The 25,341-nt window shown below is 43.8% G+C and overlaps 1 protein-coding gene across 1 annotated transcript in view; it reads right to left on the bottom strand.

The window, feature by feature from the left end:
* The window catches only part of snd1 (staphylococcal nuclease and tudor domain containing 1), a 97,090-nt gene that overhangs the window by 62,209 nt on the left and 9,540 nt on the right, over positions 1–25,341 (bottom strand). Inside the window, exons 10-16 of the mRNA XM_085902324.1 lie at positions 24,230–24,334; positions 19,108–19,209; positions 13,220–13,320; positions 12,425–12,535; positions 11,495–11,567; positions 8,367–8,508; positions 3,178–3,287 (exon numbers count right to left, since the gene is read on the bottom strand). Coding sequence (XP_085758450.1) covers positions 3,178–3,287; positions 8,367–8,508; positions 11,495–11,567; positions 12,425–12,535; positions 13,220–13,320; positions 19,108–19,209; positions 24,230–24,334 — 744 coding nt within the window. The remainder of the gene's footprint in view (positions 1–3,177; positions 3,288–8,366; positions 8,509–11,494; positions 11,568–12,424; positions 12,536–13,219; positions 13,321–19,107; positions 19,210–24,229; positions 24,335–25,341) is intronic.

Below are 25,341 nucleotides of genomic sequence, written 5' to 3' on the forward strand. Positions count from 1 at the left end.
ATCGACAAGGAATCATTATCAACTCAATAGACAATTAAATTATTAGATTAATCATTTGGAACCATTTTTACCTTCTAAACGTCAAATCATCGGTTTCAATGACGCGTCGATTTTTTTTTAGTCATTCCTGACAACAAACTCTTGTGTTTAATAAAAAAAAAAAGTCATTCCTGACAAAAAACTCTTGTGTTTAATCAAAAAAAGAAGACTTGTAAACGCACTAGTAACTGAAAAGGATGCCAAATGCCAAAAGTACAACATGAATCCATTTTGTGTGATATTTTTTGTTATCTAATTGTTTTTATCACTATAAATACCAAATAAATAGTAATTATAAAATAAAATGTCATTATTACTCGATAGAATAATCGATTCTAAAAATATCAGATAGTGATAGCCCTAGTTCCATGTATTTATCGCAAACTCCTTGGTTTTTGGTATAAACTCCACAAAACAGAATGTTTGACCATACGTGGTGTCGATACAATAGAAAAAATGGGTTGCTTGTGTCTTGAAGGGCATCCGGTGTAAAAACTGTGCCAAACAAATCATACGAATGACTCGCTGTGGACTGATGGGACGAGCTGATAATCGCAACTTCAAAAGCCAACAGATGATCAGACCATTGCGGATTTGATAAGAAGGGAGTACTCAAGCATAAAATCATCCAGATTATGTGTGGAACAAGGCTGTCAAGACTACTGTCATGTGATGGATTTGTTGCAATCGGCAAAAAGAGAGCAAAGAACTAAAACCAGATCTCCCTGATTCCATCACTTGACCATAGTTACATAACATAATGATGCCACAATGGCAGAATCTCATGGTAGGTGCCAATATTGTCGACCTCGCGAACGTCTCGGTCTCGACTCATTAAAATTGCAGCGCCAGTGCATTGGGAGTCGTTTTAAGGTCGGCTTCCGCTTTTTACGAATGCAACGGGACATGAGTGATTGTGCTTCGTCTGGAGCTGACTCATCCTAGAGACAAGACTTTTGAGGAGGAAAAAAAAACCCCCAAACAAAACAACAACATCCCCCTCTGAGGTTGTTTTGAAGTCATAACTGGGGAGTATTGAGGGAAAACAAAAATCAACAAAGGCTCAGTTTGTCGGGGGAGGGGCAGGTGAGGAAAAATTGAACAGAAGATGGAAGAAAAAGCAAAAGGGAATATCTGGGGAGTGATGCTATTACAATGTTGCTATGGTGCCGACACACGCTGAGACCACTGCAGGAAAACATCAGGACACATACACAGAGTGGCAAAAAAAAAAAAGTAACAAGGTGAGGAATTACGAAGGATCAAAACGGTGAGCGAAATCTATGGCAAGAAAGGTGGATAGAGTTTCTGTTTATCAAGTTTAAATGGAGGCAAAGCAGATCACACTTTCAGCCAGCTCCACATAAGTGGATCGGTAAATTGCAGAGACTTGCACGCGTTGGTTGAATCAACACGGCATCAAGCGGACAAAAAGTCATTGATGACGCCTGTTGCTTTGATGAATGCCGCCAAATGTCATTCATGAGAAAACGTACGCAATCAAGCGCCATTCAGAGATTAATCCTCACTCGTGTCACATCCAGCAACTAGCAATCGAACCAGAGAACGTCTGCGAGGATGGATTCAAGGGCATGGACCAGTTTCTTCTCGGCGTACTGCATTAGATATTTATTTGATGCAGCGGCAGGGACTTCATCACTCGGCCCTCATTAGCGGTACCTACTGCACTTCCTCTCACCTCTGTGCTTCCTTTTCCGCCTTCAAGGATCATTTAAAGGTGGGGAAAGAGGCTTCTATTTTGGTCAGTTGAGTTGTCAAAGCCTATTTAACTTAAAAAAACAAAAAAAATCAAACTTGGAGCAAGGTTGTTTAACCATCAGAAGATGACTAAAGTTTCTTTGGCTTCGGATGGGGCGGCTGGAAGCGACAGAAGTGAGTCAGGGGCCCTTTGATTTCAAAAGGTTGTTTTAAATTGCACACACGGTCTCTAGGACATTGGAAAACTCACTTTTGAATTAAGCTCAACTACAGAAATGCAAGCCTTTTATAACTGATCAGGCCCCAGAGTGGACCCTGACCAGAAGAAAGTCATTCCCTGAGGTGACCAGGAAAACCTTACACTTGGAGTTACCCTTTGAATAGAAAGCAGGAGATATGCATCACTTAGCCTGTTAGCATTACCAACACGAACGATGCGTCCTGTTGTCACGTCCAACGGACAAGGTCTGCATAACCGCCGAGGCAACAAGGCTTTCTTTATCAACCTGTGTGCAACCCCCTAACCGTCCCCCCCCACCCCACCAAAACCATTTCCATTACAATTAAACACCAAAGGACATGAGTGTCAGCCACCGACACAAAAAGGCCCTTTAAAAGCCGAGATAGCGATGAAGAGTGTGTGTGTGTGTGTGTGTGTGTGTGGGGGGGGGGGGGCGATTGTGTGTGTGTGGCCTGAGCAAGTAAGCGGTGGCGGGATTATAGCTAGCTCCCCAATCGTGGCTTTGGTCCATTCGCCGCTTCCTATGAAAAAGCCATTAGCATGTGAATGAACGGGCGCACAGTGGATGGAGTTTTCTTAAGCCTGAACGCACTGATCCGCAACCAGGTGAGTCGAGAACACACTGGAAGGGAATTTCAGTCGAGAAGAAGGTTGCTGTTCGTTGCTATTTTACTGAAGGTCGGACACGTCAAGCTTTAAGCGCCTGTAAGAGTCGTCGACGCTGCCCCACTTCCTTTGTTTATCCATTTTTCCATTTGCTTCGCTTAAATAACCCCAGTTTCCGTTTACCGTTTTTTTTTCTTTTGCCTTCTTTTGCAACTCGCGAAGATTTTATTGCCGCTCTTCGTGTTTTTTATGCGCGAGCGGTTCGTTTTTCTATTTTCAAATCGATAAGCCCGTGATTATAAAGTGAGTTAAACCTCGGTCGTTTGCTCGTTTTTTGAAATACGCCACTCGGCTAAATTGGATTTTTGACATGGTGGCGTGCACAACAAAACAAGAGCAGAAGGGGGTTTGCTTTTTTTTTTTTTTTTTTTTTTTTTAAGTCCAAGCGGGGCCTCTCCGCAGTAATAAAAGTAAAATAGACATTGGTCACACATCATTGCGCCAAAATGCACTCTCAGACAGAATGGCGGGTTTTAGCACCAACATGGAGAAAGCGGGGTGGTGGCTCTTACCTCTCTTTGCATCACCAGCTCTTTGGTGAACAGCATGGCCTCGTCACTGAAAGGCTCCGCCACCTGCATGCCGCCTGGAGTGTTCCTGGAACTGCGTGGACACTCGATACCTGGGTCACACATACAACAGAACCGCCGCTGGATATAAATCCCGCTTTATTTGCTAGAAGAAGACTTTCTGGGAAGGGAGTGGGTGTGCCGAGTCTGTCAGGATAATAACGAGGTGACATGGTTTGAAAAAAATTATTCATGGGCTCCAATTTATACGGCCGAGATGAAGTGTGCGACTCCAAACTCCGAAATAATCCTGACAACAAGATCGCCTGCCTCAGTTTCGCGGTTCTTGAATTATTCATCGGGAATCGAGCGAGCACTTTGTGACGTACTGCAATCTGTGGCGAGATCCCGGTTCCCGGGTCTCGGTTCCTGTCGACTTAAGAGACTTTTCGCTCACACAGCGTTAAGACTTGAAAACATGGCAGTCGGTTACAAGAAACATTGAAGGACCTAGCCGGTCGGACAAGACAGGGCTATGTTGTGTTCGTTCGGATCAATGACAAAAATGCATCCGTCCATTTACATTGATCTGTAATAGTGCCTTTTTCTCCCAAATTCTTTTCCAACCTGAAATTTTAGGCTTGTGCATTTCACGGAAAGGTCCAGATCAATATACCTTTCCGTCCGTTCATCCGATTCAAAGGCTTTTTTGTTAAAGTGAAGTGAAAGCCTGCCAGGCCGACTATGAGCAACCGGTTATGTCATTAACAAGACTGCGGGCGGGCGGCCAAAAAAACACGGGACTGGCGGCGACGTGGCGACTTTATGGAGTGCGCCGACTTTACTGGCCGGCATTTTTTTTCTTAATGCCATAACAGAACACGAAGCATTCTGCACAGAAGACACACACTCGTATAGCTCGTTAGTAATATACTAAGCTCCTCCCTACAAAGCACCGGTTGCCTTGGTGACATTTATTATTACATAACTCCCACCTGTCACCAAGCCAAACATCTGGCTCAGACAACTGCTGATTCATCTTATGTGACCCCCCCAGAGAAACAAGACCTACACTGATGACAAGAGACACACATACACACACAAGCGCCCCCCCCCCGAGCGTGCATGTCAATCCACCAAGCGACACATCAATCATCAGATGTGGTCTGGGAGGACGTTTGGAGTGGCTGCTTAACCCTTGTATGGTGTTCGGGTCTATGGGACCCGTTTTCAGTTTTTAATCAAAAGAAAAATTGAACAATATTTTTTTTCCCATTCGCAAATGAGGGGCATAACACTATCGATATGGCTTTACCAGTGTGGTTCTATCACAACTGATCAAGATGGTTAACAGATTAGCTGTTGAGAGGGCCTTGCAATGGATTATGGAGAGGACAGAAGCTTATCATGAGTAGAGGTTTTCGAATGGGAAAATCACATTCAGGAAAATTCAGTCTGCCCAGAAGAAGAGGATGCGTACCAATTAGTACCAAAACAAAGACAAAGAGCCCATCAGCACCCAGAACCAGGACCAGAATAAAAACACTTTTGTCATCTGGGTGGCACTGAATACAAAGTGGAATAGGGAGAAACCCCGTAGAAGACGCCTCTTTCCCGAGGAGCTGGTGATACCTCAAACAGTGCCCCATCTGCCGAGCCTGAAGTAAATGCGTGATGCTGTGGCAGTAAATGTCTGAGCATTTATGTCTTGCTCGAAAGATGTTGGAAATATTTCTGATTGTTTTGTTATTCGAAGTCATATGCAGTACATGCAGCAAATGGGAATACATATGTAACACCCGCACAATATAACTAGCAGGTGAAACGCAGTCATGCGCTCTCGGCTTGAATTAAAAGCCCTTATTTAAATCAACAGCGCCATCTAGAGGAGTTAAAAAATACAACTGGTTCGTGAAGCAATTTTGAAGCTTCATTTTCACATCACTCGAAAATTCAGACCGCTGAGCAAGTTTTACTTCGCAACATGAAAGTTGGAAAACATGTCTAGAGGGTAGACTAAAAATTGTCATCCATCCATCCATCTATATATCCATCCATCTATATATCCATCCATCTATATATCCATCCATCCATCCATCCATCCATCCATCCATCCATCCATCCATCCATATATCCATCCATCCATCCATCCATCTATATATCCATCCATCCATCCATCCATCCATCCATCCATCTATATATCCATCCATCCATCCATATATCCATCTATCCATATATCCATCCATCCATCCATCTATATATATATCCATCCATCCATCTATATATCCATCCATCCATCCATCCATCCATCCATCCATATATCCATCCATCCATCCATCTATATATCCATCCATCCATCCATCCATCCATCCATCCATCCATCCATCCACCCATCCATCCAACCCTAACCCATCTTCCAAACACTCATCCTTTTTTAATTAGAAAATAACCACTATAGAATGTAATTTAGAGTAACGTCATATTCAGAGATTGTAAAGCCATTAACAGTTTTTGCCAATTTTTTTTTTTTTGCTTCAACTAAATGGACATTTTGCCACGCCTCATTCCTTGACTAGTGTGAACAGGCTGAAAAGTGGCGATTATTTCACTTAGGATCCGTGACGACAGAACAATTATAAGAGGCCTTTGACCCCAATTAACACCATGAAGCAGTCAAATTAGTCTCAACACACAGATCAAACTAGCGCTTCATATTGCAGACGTTTGGTTTGGCATGCGGCGCACAAAGAAGAATTAGGACAAAAGACAAATTGCTCAAAGCGGCATGTTGTGTGGTGGTGTCTCGCTGATACGGTAAACTCTGGCGTTACGTCTGACGGCTGCCTCATCCATTTTGACAGATTGCTGCTCGACATACCTTTCAAAGTGCCCTTCATCTGCCTTGGTCTCAAAATAAACAAATAAATAAATAGATGAATAAGCGCCACGTCAAAGTTTCCGTGGGCCGTCCATACCTGAGATACTTCGGCATGGCCGTAGTGCTTCTCTTTACCGCGGCACGCTTTGCTTTTATCTACCGGCCTGTCCTCTCTGGTTCACAGGTTCTTACTTCACCTTTTCCCCTTTCATCCAGGCTCAGAATTGGCCCTTCCTGTGCGAATAGCCTCGCCTGTCAGAACTTTACGGAGCCTTTCAAGGAGTAGCGGGCAAGACAACAAGCAAAGGTGACTTGGAAGTTACCTTCAAGTCCAGCCTCTCCTGACTTGAAACAACAGCTTTAGGCCATAGGACGCTTTGAGGTGTCTCCGTGGGACCGGGGGGGGGTGGGGGGTCTCGGGTGTTAAATGACTAGAAAGAAGTTAGCGGCTTCAAAGAGCAGTCAATGCTAATCAGCAATAGATCTCTGTGTTGCCTCAACAGCCTCCCACAGCATTGTTATAGAACATTGGGGGGGGGGGGGGGGAAACTTTGGCCATGAGTGAATGCAGCATGAAAGGAACACTAATGAAAGAATATGACTAACGCAGAACTGTTTTGACAGCAGCCTCCTGTGAATGCATCTGTATTACGCAAAAAACCTCAAAGTGATGACGAAGAGGGGGCTGCAAGTTGACATTTTGCTTTAAAAACAAATGAATGGGGCACTAATGGCTGCGCGCAGAGGTGTCAAGCCACTAATAGGAATGGAAGCTATAAATAAACAAGAGTAGGAAAGAAGTTCATTTGTAGCACTCTGGGCTAATCTACGCTAATGTGTATATTAAAGACAAGGCTTGTTGTCTCTTTTCTTCAAATCGACTTTCATGCTTCAACAGGCTTCTCAACATTTTGCTAATAACCTTTGCCTTGATATCAAATCCAAAGTACGTGAGTATACTTAGCACCGTCTTATTAGGAGACGATGTCAAATGATGCTAGCGTGCAGATTTCGCATTGGCGAGGGTCTCCGCCGTTTCATCTTGCGGCAGGCGGCGCACAAAATGTAATTAAAAAACTATCAGCAGCTCGCAAAGACAATCAGTAGCAAATGACAAAAGTAATTAATACATACACGACACAGTCGCGCGCAATTAGGCCAACCGCCGATGTTTGTCCAGAAATATGCGCCATTTCTTCAAGTGGAAAGTTTCTTGGAAAAACATTAACGCATCATCATCGGCAATGGGAAGCAAAAGTACTTTGTAAATGCCGGAAAAGTAGACGGGCGCAAATCATTGCGGGGGTGCTGAAATGTATGGGCTTTATTGTAAAGTGCCAACATACAGCATTTTACCCTTTCGCCGGTCTTCCCTCGACTTCACACTATTTTCCTTACAACGCACTCGCCGGGCACAGTCGTGTGGCGAGAAAGGTCAAAAGATGGTGTTTGGACACCCAGAGTGTTTTCAATGGGTTCACAATTTTCTAAAAATGGCTTTTGGTATGAAATTTGGTCCTTCGTACATCTTCTCTTTTTTTTTTTTTTTTTTAGTTCATTTCCCCAAATCAATACGTGTTGATCAAATCAATTTTCTCACTAGGACAACAGCAATGTAATGCCCTGCCAGAAGTCTAATTTCCAAAATAAAAGCATACAGTATAACCACCGTTTTGACACATTTTCATTGGCCACATGGTGGCTTATTAAGATGCCGCCGCACTTAGTAAACAAGCAAAAAATACATACTTGAAGTGTTTGACTACTACGGAGAGTGGAGTTCTTACAGCTTTGTGTTTTCAGAGTAATCAAACACCACTGCCTGTTGGAGCCCAATTTCGCTTTATCTACCGGTCAAGTCCGCCAAAAAAGGCTCAAGTGGGCTGGAAATTGCCAACTTTCTACGATTTCTTTTTTTCCCCAGTGGGTTTTTATTCTCTGGTGGGTCTACTATTGTTGATAGACATGCTTACCAACACAAAATAAACTATGCTGGAAAGTGTTTCAGGGGCGGATTGTTCCAATAATTCAGTTGGGGAGAGGCCGAATGTTCAAATAATTCAGTTGGGGAGAGACAATTTTCAAACACACAGACAAAATAACTGGGTTTCTTCTAGTGGTTGAGGCTCTTGCTGGTCTAATCATGCCTATCAAAATTCATGTAGCTATAATGAAACAGCTTTGGGGGCTGAACCGCCCCCCCCCCCCCCCTCCCTCTAGAAAATATAAAAACAAACACTCTGCCGGAGGCGCATGGACGTGAATGAAAAGTCTCGTGCGTGTGTAAATTGGCGCTCGGTTTGTGTGTACGCACCAGCGAGCAAGAAGGTGATGAGGCAGGTCTCTTTGGGCATGTACAGCTTGAGGCGAGAGCCGCTGAAGACGTACTCGACCACCGCTTCCGAGCGTCCGGCCCGCTGCAGGAAGGGCAGGAACTGCTTGGCTTTCTGCGTTTCCTGGCGGATGAGAGAACACAAGGCCGGGATTTGAGATGAAATATAATTCCACTGATTTATACAGCTGGCTAAAGGTACAACCGATATCAAATTTGAAGTCATTCTAGCAACAAACAAGCAAAGGAAAAGAAGCAGAGTGTTGGTAGTAGTAAATAGGAGAAGATTTCAACTTTTTATTAAAAGCAACCGGAATAGACAAAACAAACGACATTGGCAACGACGGGGGATGCGCAGGCTTTTTTGTTGTTGTTATTGTTGTTCCTCCAGACATCTTTAAATCTTAGTCAGGCCTAATGAAGTCGACTTCTCAGTGACACGTCTGCAAGCTCATGCAATCCAAAGTAATTCCCAATCCTGCTTCTATCTCAGTCTGCAACAGTGACTCACATGGCTTTTTTTTTTTTTTTTCTTTTTGCAATGCCTGGCCCAAAATTACACGGAGAGAGAGAAGAGAGTGGGGAAGTGATGTGTATTCATGCAGGGCAGGCGAGAGGGGCTAGGAATCATAAACACAAAAAAAATTATTTATTATGTGCCCACTGCAGGCAATAAGCATGTAGGCACAACAGACCAGTGAGTCACGGCCCGGTAGACTGTTTTTCTGTGTTTGTGTTTATGTATGTTGTAGAGTAGCCAAAGGAATGGGAGCAAATTCTCTGAGGTAAGGATGATGGCGTTCAAATAAGGAAGCCCAAAAAATATTTGAGCAGTTTTATATTTGAGTGGCTGCAAAGTTCGAGCTAAATTTTTGGTTTTGTCCTCATTAAATCTCTTGTCATCCGGTGTTGCTAATGCGCTGGATGAGATTCTCAAGTGGGCTTAAGTGGCAAGCAGAAACAGACATAATTGCGTCATCAGTGTAAGAATGACATATGTTATGCTGTCGCATAATGGAACTAAGTGGGAGCATGTGTCAATTAAAACAGGAGAGGGCTGGGAATGGATCCCTGGGGAACACCAGATGGAAAGTTGCAGGGTATGAGATCAATGAGAAAAACGGATAATGATCTATTGATGACAGAGGAGGGAAAAGCAGATAAACGCAGTTGCCATGCAATGATGTCATGCCCTAGCTACTGGAGCTAGCGCTACAGCGCTAGCCCGCCGAAAAACAAGCCAGGTCAGTCTGTAGCGTTCCCGCAATGCTGGGTGGGAGCGTAGCTAAGGAGGCACAAGAGTCCCCCGCCTGAACTGCACCCACTGCAGTCCAAAGTAGCCGCTCGAGTGGGAGCCGAGCGATGCGAGCGCTCTCTTGTTCACGCCGACACAATCGCCCCGGTGCGTGGGAAGGGACGTAGCCTAGCACGGCACATGATAGGGGAGATCATTACGCAACCTTTAGGAGGTACGAGGTGAGTCAAGTGCTTTATCCACTCTGCTGAGTCTCACACGTTTGGCGTGCACAAAGAACGCCTGCTCTATTTGAGGACGCCACCCACTCCACGTATATAATCTCTAAACTGACGTATAGGGAGTGTGTATGATTTGTGTGTGGGCTTCGAGAGATGGAAAGATGGGGGGAAAAGCGGATTTGTACTGATGGCTATTTTGGTCCTTTTTTTTCCCGACCTACCCGTAACACTCGCTTAGCTATTATGTGGCTAATGATGGCTACATAGTATCATCCAGATGAAATATTCGTTACCTTGATTCACGAGTGAGCCAATTTACGAATATTTCAAACTAAAAGCGCATGATTGGTTGTTTTTCTGCTTAATTTTGCAAGCCACAATTCAAGCATGAGGAGGGGAAAGGTAATTAAGGTAGTGTGGTTAGAGTAATGGCCTCACATGAAAGCAAGCCAAAATCACGGCAGTTTGAGTCATTTATAAAACACACAAAACAAGAAAACTCACAAGCAGCTGCTGTAGGCCACTACTCACGCCCAGATGCTCAACTCAGCCAGACCCATTAAACAAACTAATTCAACACACAAATACTATATCGTACACACAGTGGACCCACTGATGTGAAAAAAATGTATATTTTATAACACTCCCTTTTATTATGCTATATTGTCTTTGTTAAACATATAAAATGATTTGATAATGTTGCCAGCTTGCCTAACGAATTAAACTCTTATGTGAAGGTACCACTGTATATTGCTTTGGTCTTTCATTATTAAAGCAAATTAATTATTGAGCAGCGGATACACCACCGGCCGCAATTACTCAAGGCACATTGACTTAGCATGGCGGCTTAAGTTGTGTTGGCCGCCGATGAGGCGGGACTGTTCTCGCACCGTCAGCATCGTGTTCCCTTGCGATGTCATTTGCAATGGACTACGAGTTTGCACTGAATAAATATGGCAGAAATACAGCTAAAGTACCCCAAGTTGTGCAAAAAAGACGAGAGCCTAATTAATTTGCCCAAATGTCTCTCGAGTGGCCACGAGTACGATGTACAAGAGCGCTCAAGTGACAGAGACAATGAGGCGCTAATGTTCCCAAAGTTCAATTTAGAGTCTTTGGCGGCCTGGACTATTAAAGTGGTTCATTAAAATGTATAAGGCTTGCCTCGGCGACACGTGTCGAGGCATACTGGCCACTCCAGTAACTGTAAATTTGAGTAAAAAGGTTCAGGTTTGTGTCGGTTGGGTGGGATTTTGTCATAGTTGTGGCAGAGGCTCAGATTGGAAGATGGATTGGAAGCATTATTTACTTTCTGCATTAGAGGTCAAACGAACCCAAACTACAATTGCCATACCTGAGGAGTACAGCGGGACATTTTGCACAAAATTTGGGAAGAGCAACAAATTAACCGAGTGGAGTCCCAACTCTCCATTAATTGTCCTCATCATTGCACACTGTGTTCTGGCTTGCCCTCCACCAACGCTACCCTATCATCGGATCGGGCAAATGTGAACAGCTGCAACGGTGCACTGGAAGTTAATAAGACATTTCCTGACTTCCTAATAACCAGACGATGCTTTAGGGTTTATTTTGGGGGTGGGGGGGTCCATGCGTAGTTGTTGAGAAAGACCTACCCCAGAGATATCTGCCACTCTGTGAATGGGAACCTCTTTCTTGCTGTGCAGCCCCTTCCCGTTCTTGATGGCCCTGCAATCAAACCAGCAAAAACATGAAGCCAACATGTCTATTTTCAAATCTTTTCAGTCAAGGAGTCACTCAGCTTGGTGTCTTTAACCTATGATTGCAGCTTTTTCTCAGTGGGCTATTTGGTTTTTTTTGCTGTCTCAATTTCAACATAATGCCGACTGTTTTATCAAACACCTCGAGAGCAGGAAACGGTAGCAGTCGACCACTTTTGCTCTTGTGCGCTACGTATCATGTATGTGTTTAATCGCCGGCAGGGAGAGAGGGAGGGAGGTTCCTTGAAGGCACTAAAAATACAAGCAAGCCTAAAGACAGAAACCTATCATCAGCTCTAATAAGACCCCTGCCGGGGGGAGGGAGAGATTAAGGGAGAGCAGGAGCGAGTAAAGGGAAGGCCAAAGAAGGACAGAAAAGCAAGGCGCGAGAAGAGAGAAAAGGAAGGAAGGAAGGAAGCAGCGGCAGAGGGAGAGAGAAAGCGGACTATAAAAGGAAGCTGCATCTGCTCTACCTATAGCCAGATCTTAATCTATGGCACAGTAATAAAGCTTGCACTAAATCTCCCCACTGCACCTCCATAGAATTATATTCATAGCAGCTTTATAAAGGGAGCCAGCAGTCGGTCATACGAGTGTGTGTATGCGTGTTCCGAAATATACCAAACGCTTCCCGGGGAAACGACAAAAAAAAAATGATCGGTTGTGACGTGCGACTAAAATAAAACACTGGAAAGCCATTTTAGATGGGGGACGGGAAGGGGTGGGGGGGAATAACCCCTCAAGGTTAAAGTCAATTTCATTCAACATCCCGATTGTCAAGGTCACAGAGATTGTTTGCAAGAACAATTAAGGGTAGTTGCTCACCGGGCCTCCGCGGCAAGTAGCTCGTCGTAGTGCGAGGAGCGCTGGTCGTCGTCCTGTCGGTACCTGATGACCGTGGCCAGGCCTTTGCTGACCAGAGCTTCTGCGATGTTACTGTGGGCAACAAGGAGGCATAAGTATCCAGACATTTGGAGGTAGATTCTAATTAATGCCCAAATATGTGTCTCCAAAATTGTGTGATACGTTGGCATTATAACTAGGAAGAGCTGATCAAAATTAATCGATAAATCAAAAACTGTTAATATGAATAATTTTATCTTTCAATTGTCCAAATGTGATCCTGTCAATCATAATTATTGATGACTTTTTGTATTCATTCATGAAAACAGATTATCTTTTGCGTTGAATCAAAACAAGATGTCTGCTAGTTTGGTGAGTAAGACAATCAACTATGTGTGACATGGTTAGTTGTTTTTAATCTCTAAACCAAAATAACAATCAATCATAAATGGCGGCAAATGTTTTTGTCACACACGTTAATGCAAAACGAAATTTTATACGATTATTCGATAGAATAAAGGTGTCGATAGTTTGCCTTAGAGAAAATGAGGTTCTGTCTAAAAAAAAAAAATACTTAGAGGCAAGAATGAAAGGATTTCAAGGTTAAACACAACACTAGATATTGAAATCACAGTGATTACAGTCAAACACCCTTTGAGTCTGCTTTCTTGCAGATCCCACCCCATAACAAATGTAACGACCATTTTTACACACTCAAAATGGTGTCATTATGCGCCGGGTGGGAATCCTGCTTGCCCGTGGGTTACTTAAACTTACATTCCACCGATGGTGACTGTGGCACAGGTGCGCTCTGAGAAGGCAGGGGTGCTTTCGCCTGGGCCGGTGGCTGCTCTGATGTAGTCCACCGTCACGTTGACCTAAAAAAAAAAATTAAAATGAATATATGAAATATTCTACCTCTATCTATAAAGTATCCATAGGAAGCACAGTTTAAAGTGATTGTCATTTTTTTTTTTGGGGGGGGGGGGGTTCTCAAGGTTACCCCCAGTCAGTGTGCATCATGTCAGGCATGAGCGCAGAGCTCCCAAGAGGATGATTGCGAGTGTGGGCACAAGTCGTGAAGCCACATGACTCGGGGACCGCGTTCTCCCCTGAAACCAATTCAAACACCCTGGAGATTTGCTTTTGTCTCATGAGCCGCGTTTAAGTTCGCCGCTTAAATGTACCGCGTGTTTCGAGAGCAGAATCCAATCACAAGGTGCAATCAGACCGATCAAAGGAAGCTTATTTAAAACAGTTTTACGCCGACCCGGTGGGATGGTAATGAAGACGTCAACTTGAGAGTGTCGGGCACTGATTATCCAGTGCTTATTTTAATTGACTATTATTATTATTATTATTATTTTTAAAGGTTTGTGTTTGTTTGTTTTTTCCTGGTAATAAGTTCAATTGTGGTGTCTAATGAAATCGCTCTTCAGTGGAGCACTGCAGCTCATGCCGCAGTAATGAACTCATTATGCTTAACTTTGGATCTTGGCTGATGGCATGCAAGGTTAAAAAAAAAAAAAATAAATAAAAAAAAAAAAAGAAGGGGGAGGGGGCACGAACCTGAGGGTGGCTTGTGAAATCGTGCATTTTTACCAATAAAATCTTGACAAGCCCTTGGGTTATGAAATAACATAATTTTGCGCTTATGTGTGTGGAAAAAAACCTTCAATTGGCAACAATTGTGGAATAAGACTGGCTTATTTTCACGTCATAAATTCATTTAAGCTCACTCGCCCGCTCCCCCGAGACATCCTCCGAGGCCTCGTAGCCCAAACGCGAGACGTGCTTTCATGGCGTTTCATTATAATGTGAGGCAATTAAGACAAAAGCTTTCTATGTTGCGTCCGTGCTTGCCTTTGAATTTAAATGGCAGCGCATGGCCAGGCATGTGTAATTGAAAAAAAGAAACAATCTAATGAGAGATGCGTATAATGAGGTGGGGGGGGGGGGGGGGGGGGGGTGAATAAAAAGTTGTGATACGTACTAAAAGCCAAATATAAGGTGGGTTAACAATGGCATATTGGTAAGCTAGTAGTCCATTAAACAGGATGTGAAAACTCTAAAATAGACGTTCGCTTTTGTTATCGAATCATTTCATGCTGTATATTTAATTATGTGAAGCACATTGACTCAGTTTTTTTTCCCCAAATGTCAACTTCTGCCATTTTAAAAAAATTGACTGGCTAATTTCCGTACTCATTCAACATAAACAAATTAGAAGGGGGGAGAAAAAAAAAATAAGAAGAAGAATGCCACTGAATCTCTTAAGCGTTAACAAAAACGTGCGAAGGAGTGGGTGAAAAACTGGATGCTAAAAAGTGCTAAGTAGAGAAGACAGGTGTGCCAAGACAATCGCTTATGTTGGCGAGTTAATCAGCCACAGTTAGCAGCTATTATTCAATTTATCATCCCGACAAATAACATCCTCGTCCTATCATCATTTATCCTCTCATCAGGTCATTAAGCAAAACAAATCAATAACGTACGTATGAATTTAACGTGACATTTGGTGTTTATGTTCTGAATGAATGTAACCGATCTCAGTGAAGAGAGGAAGGCGACAGTTATACTTTCAATTCTTTCTCCATATTCACACGGAGCGCTAACATTGCTAACGCGCGAGCAGCTGCACGGAACAGAAGCCACTTTGGAGCCCGCAGGATTATCCGAATGTGCTCAAGCCTGATAAGTGGCTTAATGCAACATCTCCATTGGACTTTTTTTTTTTTTTTTTAACTGTTGTTGCAGCGGCTGAGACCGAGGCATGCACAACAAGCAGTACTTATAAAGTTAGCCAAATGGATCTTTTCGGGATTATGCCACCATGCAAACGCAGCCGTTTCGAATCAGACATGGATACATTATATGTAGACGCACATGCGCGCACACACACACACACACACACACGAGAAACAAATGACAGGGAAAGAAAACTACAGTACCTTGCATCTTACCTAAAATGTAATTTAAGATTATGTGACAACTTGCTGCACACTCGACGATTCATCATCACAAACAATCAACTTTGGGCAACAAGAAAAAAACAAACATTTTAAGAGCACCACGACCACAGTCCTATTATTTAAATTTTTACTATTATAGGCTGTTTTGTCTGTTTTCCTCCACAGGTTTATTTTATGATGATTATTATTATCATCATTATGATTCATACAGTAAAGCTATTTAAGAGCTATTTAAAGACTATTGGTATGGCGCCGGCTGCTTGACACGTATTTTTTTTATGGGAACGCGCATTTTTGATTAGCAACCATGAGACAACTCGCAGGAAACAGCAAAACTAGGCCGAACAAAGTTTGACGGTTTCTGCCGCTTCACAGTAAAGGGAACCAGAAAAGGTGTCATATAGACACTAACACACGACAAGACTTGTTGAGTAGTTATTTTAGTGTTATTAGCAACATTAATATGATACTTAAAACACTGCCAGTAGCGTTAAGTTTATTTCATTTTTTTTATAATGAATTCAAAAACAAGCCGTCCACTTTGGAGGTTCTACTAAGATTTATTTTCAACACAAAATATACGCTAATCATCCTCAGAAATCAAACCTGGGCCCCACATTGCTGAAAGCAAAATTGAATATGCAAATGACACGTTACTGATAAGAGATGAAAATCACGGTGGTTTCCTTACAGGGATGATGAATAGCAGCTTTAATGACGAGCGAGCGAGCGAGCGGCGCTTTATTCTGCTGAAGTCGAGCCGTAGCGCTGCCGCGGCCTGGAGCTTTAGCGCGCTGCTACCCGTACTTTAATGCTGAGTAATGTCCTGGAGGGTTTAGTAGAGCTTGTTTTCTCAGCGCTGCACTCTGAGCTTAAGACGGGTAATACGACGACGAACGGGGGGGAAATGTGCCAAGTCAACCTTGCGACTGGACATGATGTGTCGACTGTAGATTTTTTTTTGCCTCAGAAGGTGACTATCGTTGTCCAAGAATAGGTCAAAGCTAATTATCTTTGGCCATAAAAATAGATTCAACACTGTTCTCCGTCTGTTCTCCATCAGGCTTAGCGCGACAGAGACAGTGTGACAGCAAGTGGGTCGACTAAACTCCCCAAAACGCAAAGCGGTGCGCTCTTGCACCCACCTCCGCCTGACGCGACTCCCAAGTAGGTCAAGGTAGCGCAGATGAACATGAAAGCCTCCGGGGGTTAAGTCGTTACGCTGGAAAATAAACACGCTCCCAAAAGCAGGCAAGTGATGGTTTAATCCATACTAATTCTTTTCCGGTTGCCAAGGTCACCAAAGAGGCTGCCACCTTAAAAAAAGATTCAGTTTTTTTTTTTTTGCACTTAAAAAAAATAAAAAGTGTCATTTTTGCTGCTCATTGTTTGCCTGTAGTTTTTGAGCAAAACGCAAAATTATAAAAACAGGTATTATGGTTGAAAATTGAAAACATTGGCTTTAGGTTTCCGTGTAAAAGTAATAAAAACAAAAAAGTCATTTTAGCAATAATGCTAACTATCAAAACAAGGCTTGTTCCTTAAAGGGGAAGTCACCCAATTTTTTTTCTTCACAATAACATGCTGTATGCTCTAAACACAGCATTTCTGTCCTAATTGCCTTTTTTGGAAATATGAGTTATGAGTTTGCCACTTGCTATCAATTGAAAATGACATCACAATTGCCGGTCTCAGGTCACAACCAATCATGACCCAGCTTCAGATAACTGGTGAACTGTGATTGGTTGCGACCTGAGACCTGGCAAGTGTGATGTCACCTTCAGTTGACGAGTGGCAAAATGGCCGCCACTTAAGATAGATAAAAACTGGTGGATTTTGCTTGTTGAATTCATATTCCGTGTTTCTGATGAATGAAACTAGTTGAGCTGCACAGAAGATATACCCCCAAAAAATTGGGGATTGACTCCCTCTTTAAAACACGGGCATTTGTAAAACAATTGTGCGAACCGTCAAGCTATTGATTTAGCAGCGTATAGGGGGAAAAAAAAGGCTCTCCAATTAAACAGAGGTAGCAAATGACACTTGAAGAGAATCCATCTTTGGCCTTTTACAAGTGGACGGTGCTTTCAAAGTGCTTGCCTGCTGTTTACGTCAGTGTTGACGCCGCAAACTCTAGTGCCATCTTGTATTGTGTTTTCACACCTTTAAAAGCAAATTAGTTATTCCTAACCCACGCATGCATCCATTATTCCCCTGACACAATGGTTAGCCCAAAAAAAAAAGTCATTGTTCAAAGCCATCTTTCATCTCCATTTTAACGAGGATGATTAAATGCGATAGATGAGAGGAAAGGAATGATCAAAGTGAACTAATGTGGCAGTTTCGTAAAGGTAAACGGGGGGCAACTTTGTGGTTGGTGTGGCAATTCTAGTCAAACAGCGGTGGGTGCGTAAGCGCAAGTCTCAAGTGCTCTTTAGCTCAGCGGCAGCGGCGTGCTGGTGAGTAAATGACGGCAGCGCCCCTGAGGTCTACGGGCTCGGCAGATCAATAGACACGAGTGGGGCAAATCAACACTCCTTGTTTGAAAGGGTGCGCCCGAGACTTCCACTGCGCTATGAGTACTTACCATTCACACAATCACGTCGCTGAGACTTTCAGATTTACGGCGGGGGTGGGCGGGTGGTACTTTGAGTCGCCGTTTGGAGCTAATGTGTTATTTTCCATTACGGTGCCAAATTGGGGCGCGAGTACCTTCCTCAAGGGGGGGGGGGGGGGGGGCGTGTGATTTTAAAGGGTAATGGTGGACTGGTACAATTATAAAACTGGCAGAACGTGATGGTGAGATAAAGAGTAAATAATCGCATGCTAATAAAACGAAGCGCTCCGCCGGCTGTGTCAGGTGTGAAAATAGTTTGGAAAAGCCTGTTGTACAAAGTCAAATATGGGTACAAATGATAACGCGAGCTATTCATCTATGACTGGGATTCTCTTAAGTGTGGTGTGAAAGGCCTGATAGGTGGTGCGCAGAATGAAAAGTCTTAAAAGATGAAATATTTACACACTACACTGGCTGAAAACAACTGCAAAATGGTGCTGGACTGGAGATGTTGCGCTCGGCATTTTGAGATAAATATAAATTTGAAAATTTTTGGCAAAGGCTGTGCTTGAAAATCACTAAGGGCAGATTTAAAAAGGGGGTTTCCAGGACATAGATTGTAAAACACCAGGAGGTGCGTGGGCACACAAGTGCAATGGCAACCTGGTATGGTATTAAAAAATGACATTTACCGCCCAAACTCCCTGAAATGGGCGATATTGATTTGTGGAACACAAAGTCTGAAGGTAAAACGAAGGCGTGCGTTACACCGGAGGGGGTGCACCTGCTGTGCCTTGATGTCGAAGGGGGTGCGTGGCTTACAATTTTTGGATAGGGGCTGTTCTTGGAAGGCACAAAGGCAACAAGATGAGCCAATTAAAAAAAAAATTCAGTATATTGTGGTGCAGGCTCCCACCAGGGGGGTGAGCAGGAGTAAAATTGAATTGGCACCCTGTTCTAAAAATGACATTTACAGCCCAAATTGACTGAAATTGATTTGTGGGACACAAAGTCTGAAAGGACAACAATAGACAGTTGTGGAACACAAAGGACGTGCGCCAGCTGAGTTGGGATGTTACAAGTATGGCTTTCGTTCATTGGCCACGTGTGCGACAAAGAGCGCTTTAACAAATCACCTTTTTCCCGATGAGCTTCTTCCTGAGGAACTCGCGAGCTTCGAACATGTAGGGGATGTCGTAGAGCGGACGGAATCGCTTGTCTTTGTCCTTGTTCTTCTCCTGAATGGAAGGAGGAAGGGAGAAAAAAAATAGAAAGTCATGAATGAGGAGAATACGTGGAATAATATGGCGAATAATAAGCTCGGCTGTGCGTACTCTCGCTACTGCTACACAATAACAACTTGCCACAAAACACTCGCCCACGCTCTGACACAAGCGCCGCAAATAGAAGCCATTTGCATTTTGAAAAGGAGGCCGGGGTTTGCTGCGTAAAAAAAAAAAGACAAAGGCATACGCTCGGTGACAGGTGCGGGAGTTGAAAAAGAAATAAAGAAATGACAATGGCGCAGCTGGAGAATAAAGGCGGAAGCTAAGGAAGACACAATAAACGCCTGGTGGACAACTTCCTGATTTTTTTTATTTTGATTGTTTCTACGAACTTTAGCATTGTTAAGTCTCACAAAGAGAAACTGGCATCATCCAAATGAACACAGCCATGTGCGCAATATTGTGAAGATTTGAATAATTTCCCTTAATGTCTATAATAGAGGCGGCTCGGTGGCGCACTGGTTAGCACGTCCGCCTTTTTTTTTTTTTTTTTTTTTATCAATAATTATTCATTTTCATATTTGGGATGTTAATTTTCTTTTAATATTGCATGTTTACTTCTTACTTTTTACTTTGCTAAGTTTTTATATTAGAATAAATTTCTATTTCTGGGATTTTAAAGAGTTAGAAACGGAATTTGTTCCATGAAGCCATTAGTAACTTGAACTGTTCATAAATCAAGGTAATGTTTCCCACTGAAATGGATGGAAATGCAATTAATCCATTCCAGTCCCAAAACAAACTTATACTTATCGCTAATATTCTGTTCTTTTTATTTTCAGTGAGTGGTTAAAAATATAAACACAAAATAGAAATAAGTGAAGACACTTTTACAACTAATTCCTCATTAACAAACGAGGGTGGAAGAGGACTACAGCTCCTTAGTTGAAGGAGGCTCGAGGTTCCACTGTTCATCAATAACATTCTTGGGTCACTTTGACCTGGTAAAATTTTACTGAAAGTGCCCAAAACGAAAGGATCCCAATAGGCATCTTATGAACTTCATTACGAACCATTTCTGTAAACCCAGTAATAACCCAATCATCTCTAAGAGCTTGCAATGCAATGCGGGTCATTTCTTTAATTATGTCTTTAATTGACTTGCTTTTAAAAAGGGTCAATTTGACCCACGGCACAAATGGTGGGTTGATAAAAGGAGAAATGCTACACTATGGTAGCTCAGAACAATCTCTTATTAATGGAAATCCAATTTTTTTGTGCGCAGCAGATTTAATTGCAGCCTTCAAGATAATTTTGCGCACCCTGAATAGGCTGGACAGTGAGAACACCAAACAAGCGGCTAACTTCAACAGGGAAGTAAAAAGGATATAGAGGGACGCAAAAAAAAAAAAATCATTTCTGGACTAATAAGCTGTTTTGCGGCGGAAAGGCAGGCGTGTCACCGAGGGCTGTAAATGTCAGCACTCTAAGCCAATTAGGCGCAGGGAGCCAGAGATTGGGGGTGGGGGGGGGCTGACAAAAGGTAGCACTTCTCCATCTTTTAGAAGGTTAATGGCAAGCGGCGCGAGAGGGTTGGAGGCGGCGGCGACAGAAGACATGAAAATGAGGAGAGGGAGAGAGAGCGAGAGAGCGAGAGCGAGAGAGAGAAAGAGAGAGAGAGAGAGAGAGAGAGAGACGCATTGGACGAAGCTGTCGCCATTCAAGTAGCCTGCTTATTATTAGTATAATAATTATGGTGATGTCAAGGTCAGGAGGTGTTTCCAAATGAATGACATCAAGCTAGTCTAGTCCAACATATGTCACTCCCAAAACTGTAATATTAAACATGAAGTATTCTATGGAGATTAAAATGTGAAATCAACATTTAAAATTAGTGGTGCTGCGACAATGAGCCACATGCTGCTTCACCTAAGATATTTGCACCCTCCCCAAAAATCTTTGTTGCCTTTGACAACGAGCCCAGACGGGAGATAAAAGTGACAACGGTGGCGTGGTGAAATTACCGTGACGAGACTAAGTCTGAGCGCATCACCCGTAAAGCGAGCTAAAGCTGCCCGGGGAAGGCCGGCAGGGGAGAGCGGCGGCAGGGGCGGCGTCTCGGCTCGTGTGTCTCAAAGCGTGACCCAGTAACAGCAGTTTGCGCTGGCTGTCCTGCGGGGGAAGCTCTCGTTCTATTTGGGGTAAATTCCCTTCGCCCCAAATTAGGCGCCACTGCTCAGGAATGGTCTTTGACTCCCGTAGAGAGAGAAAGAGTGTGTGGGGGGGGGGGGGGTTGAGGCATGACGCTGGCTGGATGCTACAGCGACGATGTGGGCAAGCTTTACGAACATCAAAGGCGGAGGCATGACTCAGGGTAGATTGACGTTGGGAGGAGAATGCGCACGTGTTTTTGCACGTTTGCTCCATTCGGGGCTCTCACTTTCTTTTTCCAAGCCATTTGAGTGCATTGAATGACGAAAGGGAGAATTTGCCTCAACACTACACAAATAAATAGAAATCTCCTTGAAAATCATCATTTGATCCCACCCTGAGATCAACGTAGGCTTATGCAATCTTTCGAGATCTCAAACCCACACGGGGGTTAATTCCAAAAGATGTCATCGTTTTAAATACAATATTACAGGGTGAAGTTCAAAACAAGTGAAGTTTGAGCCCAGTTACGTGCATTGCGCTGTCAGCTAATGCTAATGGACAGTGGCAATAGACAAAACAAAGCAAAAAAAATAATAATGGTGCACCAGTGACTCAGGATTTGGGCAGCGCTCCCTCCCTTCCCCCCCATCCAGTGTCATCTTTGCTCCAAATTAAGGGGTCAAGACATGTCACGGCAGGCTGGGGGTGCGCTGTGGGCGCACACATGTCGTGGCAGGATGCTCGGATTAAGAGGGACGGGGGGGGGGGGGGGGGGGGGGGGGCAGAAGTGTGGAAGGGGAGGAGTGGGGTGCATTTAGGGCAAAAATAGAACTACAGCACGATGCTTAAATTGCTTTCGTACCTTCATGTTTTATTATCCAGAGACCAAATATTCTGCATGTTGATTTTGCTCTTTCAGGGAGAATTTGACTTGTTATGTATGTTGTTTAAGCCTCGGAGGCGGTCTAGAGAAATTTGAGGGTTTGGACTGACTAGTAGAGTGTGAGTTTTATACAGTGATGCAGTACGTCCTTAACCTTACTTGAAAAGCTCATAGGTACAAAAAAAAACAGCATGCAAGCGAGTGGACAAGAGCTAACAATGAGTCACTTGTTTGGTACCGATGTCCCTCTTCACTCTTTTTTTTTTGACTCAGCTGCTACAAGGAAAGAAACTAAAATAAAAATCAAAAGAGGAAAAAGAAAAAAGCTGGAAGAAGGGGAGGAAGGGGGAAATCTTCCAGCTGGAAATTTCTGTGCCGTTGCGCTAATAGTGAGAGGAAACATGCCATGTGTTAGTCTTACAACAATTACTGTAATCATCGCAAAAAAGGAGGGGGGGGGGGGGGGGGGGCGCCGGAAGAGCGGGTGGTCGCGAGGGCTTAAAAAGAAAGCAAAAGGCGCGGTTGGGGGGGGGGGGGGGGCTGTCACACTCCATCAGTGCACGGCTAACATAGCGTTTGGCCTCGCTAACCCAACTTAAGTACACACTAAACACAGGAATATGCTTGCAGAATGCTCAGAAGTACACCCCCCAAAAAAGTTTGGGTGGGAAGCAGACAAAAATGGTGGATTAATTTGCTATCTGATTATGGATGGAATAATCAATAGACTAATTGACTCTAAAAATATAAGATAGTGACAGTCACAGATGACTAAACAGACACTGCTGTCTCCTTCAATTCTTTTGAGTGAAAATATCGCCGCTGTGACTTAAACGGCACGTCTCGGGTTTTTCGGCCATCTGCCCGTGCCAGCTCACTGTCGATGGCCACCGCGGTGTCAAAACGCGTCGAGCGGCCGAGAAACGCACCTGCCGCGACCTCTCGCTCACCTCCAACCCGCCGGCGAGCGTCCGTCAGCGCGGCGTCTAACAAGGCTAACGGGCCGTAAATGTGTTGACTTTTACGAGTACACTGTGCTTTCGGCTCGCCTGGAAGGCTTTTACTATTGGCAATCTGAAAGAGACTCAACGACACATATGCGACATGCATCAAATAAATATCAGTAAAAGGCTCATTGCTGTCAGATAACTCTCGCCATCGAGGGGCTGCCGAGCCATCGTGTTGCTGCATCGCTGCCATGGCGACGGCGAGTCGAACCAAGCAGACGGCCGTCGGGGGTCCTCGCTAACGAAGCTTAGCCTGCCTCTATTTAAAAAGTGTCACCAACCATTGAGTGACCAACAAGTGAGTGCCTTCGAGGAATCAAATTCAGAAATTTGCTCCCGAACCGTCTATAACAAGAAAGAAGAAAAGGCGCCATCGCTATGGTGGAACCTCTAAAATGGAGAACAATTCTGTGTGAGCTTTCAGAGTGACATCAAGCAGGGTGTGCATGACATAATTCTCCACAAAGGTCTTATTCTTGTTTGTCTTATGAGAAGAAATGCAGTGACTCACTGAAAGCGCTTTCATTTACAGACAGCAACTCCACAAATAAGTAATCCCACACTACTGTTATTATTGGCAAGAGACATTTCAATATATTTCTTTGCTGGTCTTTTTATTGACACAGGTTTTTTTTTTTGCGTCAGAGCACCTTGGTTACGACGAAGAAGGTTGCCATGCGAGGTAACCAAGCAATATGCTTCTAGTTTGAATCTTAAGCTTCGCCTCGCTCTCTGCAGTGCTGCAAACGCTGGGCGTGTGCCAGCGGCGCCTCGGGGGGTGCCACCGGGTGGTCACGAAGGGTTCCCGCGGGCATTTCAACAAGGTTGTCGAGAGCCTTTAACCCTCCTGTTATATTTACTGCCTTCGTTTCTATGCTATGCCAAAAATCTTCAAAAGAACAAAAATTGGGCAGTTAAAGAAAATTATACAAGTCCGAAAAATCAGTAATGACATCATCAGCATGCAATTTGTATGTTTTCCACGTACCTCGCCCTCGATCCTGGGGGGCCGAATGCTGGACAGGTGAATGGTTTTATACTCTCCCGAGTTCAACTTGACCATGATGGCGTCGGCGTTGACAACCTGCATTACCTGCGAATGAGGAAGAGCGTTAAATAAAACATACAGAATGATTTAGGAGGGAAAGGGGGGACATTGTCAGTGAGGTTTGAAGGACGGACCGAGGACGCCGCCGCGTGATCCGGGGGAGAAGACGAGAGATTTAAAACACAAACAAGCTGTCAAGAGATTGGTCGGCAGAGCGTTACACTGCTGTCGCAACCCCGAGCGGACGGCCATATTTTACAGAAATATCCGCGAGTTTGGCTAAGGACACAGATTGCTGATCTGATCGTGTTGCCCACTAAAATAAGTCACTGGCTCGCCACTCTTGCGTTTGGGAAGCGGGCACGAGACGCTACAGCAGATTTTGACACTCATCAGAAACAGCACGGCAAAAAGAAACACGCTAAACTCTGGAAATAGCTTCAAAGGCTAATTTGCCAAAAAAAAAAAAAAAAAACATTAGCGTGGCCCCCTCCCCAAACTCTTGACTCAATTAAAATACAAGTTGGGTCCATTGTTACACTTTGCGAGTGGGCGGGTCAGCTACGTTGGTCCAAAATATCATTATCTTACTACTCGCGCGCAGCATTAGCATCACTCGTCGCGCGGGGACTCGTGTGCCCGGCGACCAAATAACTTGAGTCATACAAGTCTGCTGGGGAAAATTATGCAAATCTCCTGAGATGAAAAGTCATCATTTAAAGTCATGAATACCAATGAAGTGGTGTGTAAAAAAATAAAAAAAATAAATTGTGAGTTCTACATGGAAAAAAATATATATTGGAAAGGCCTCCCCATGCTTGGATAGATTGGCTTTAACTCACAGAGGAGGAAGAACTCATCTCGTGACGAGGACAGTACAAACAAGCCGGTGGGTCTATACTAGCGCCACAAAAAGCCTATTGCATCTTTATCAGAATCAATGTCATAATCAAAATGTCGCCAAAATAATTCAACTTTGAGGGTCGTTTCAGATCATGCGTGTGGTTGAATGCTGTCTAGCTTAAAATGTCTACCCTGTCATACATAATGAT

The sequence above is a fragment of the Syngnathus leptorhynchus genome, chromosome 21, assembly GCF_054491065.1.
Source record: "Syngnathus leptorhynchus isolate UIUO chromosome 21, UIUO_Slep, whole genome shotgun sequence".
Lineage (NCBI taxonomy): Eukaryota > Metazoa > Chordata > Actinopteri > Syngnathiformes > Syngnathidae > Syngnathus > Syngnathus leptorhynchus.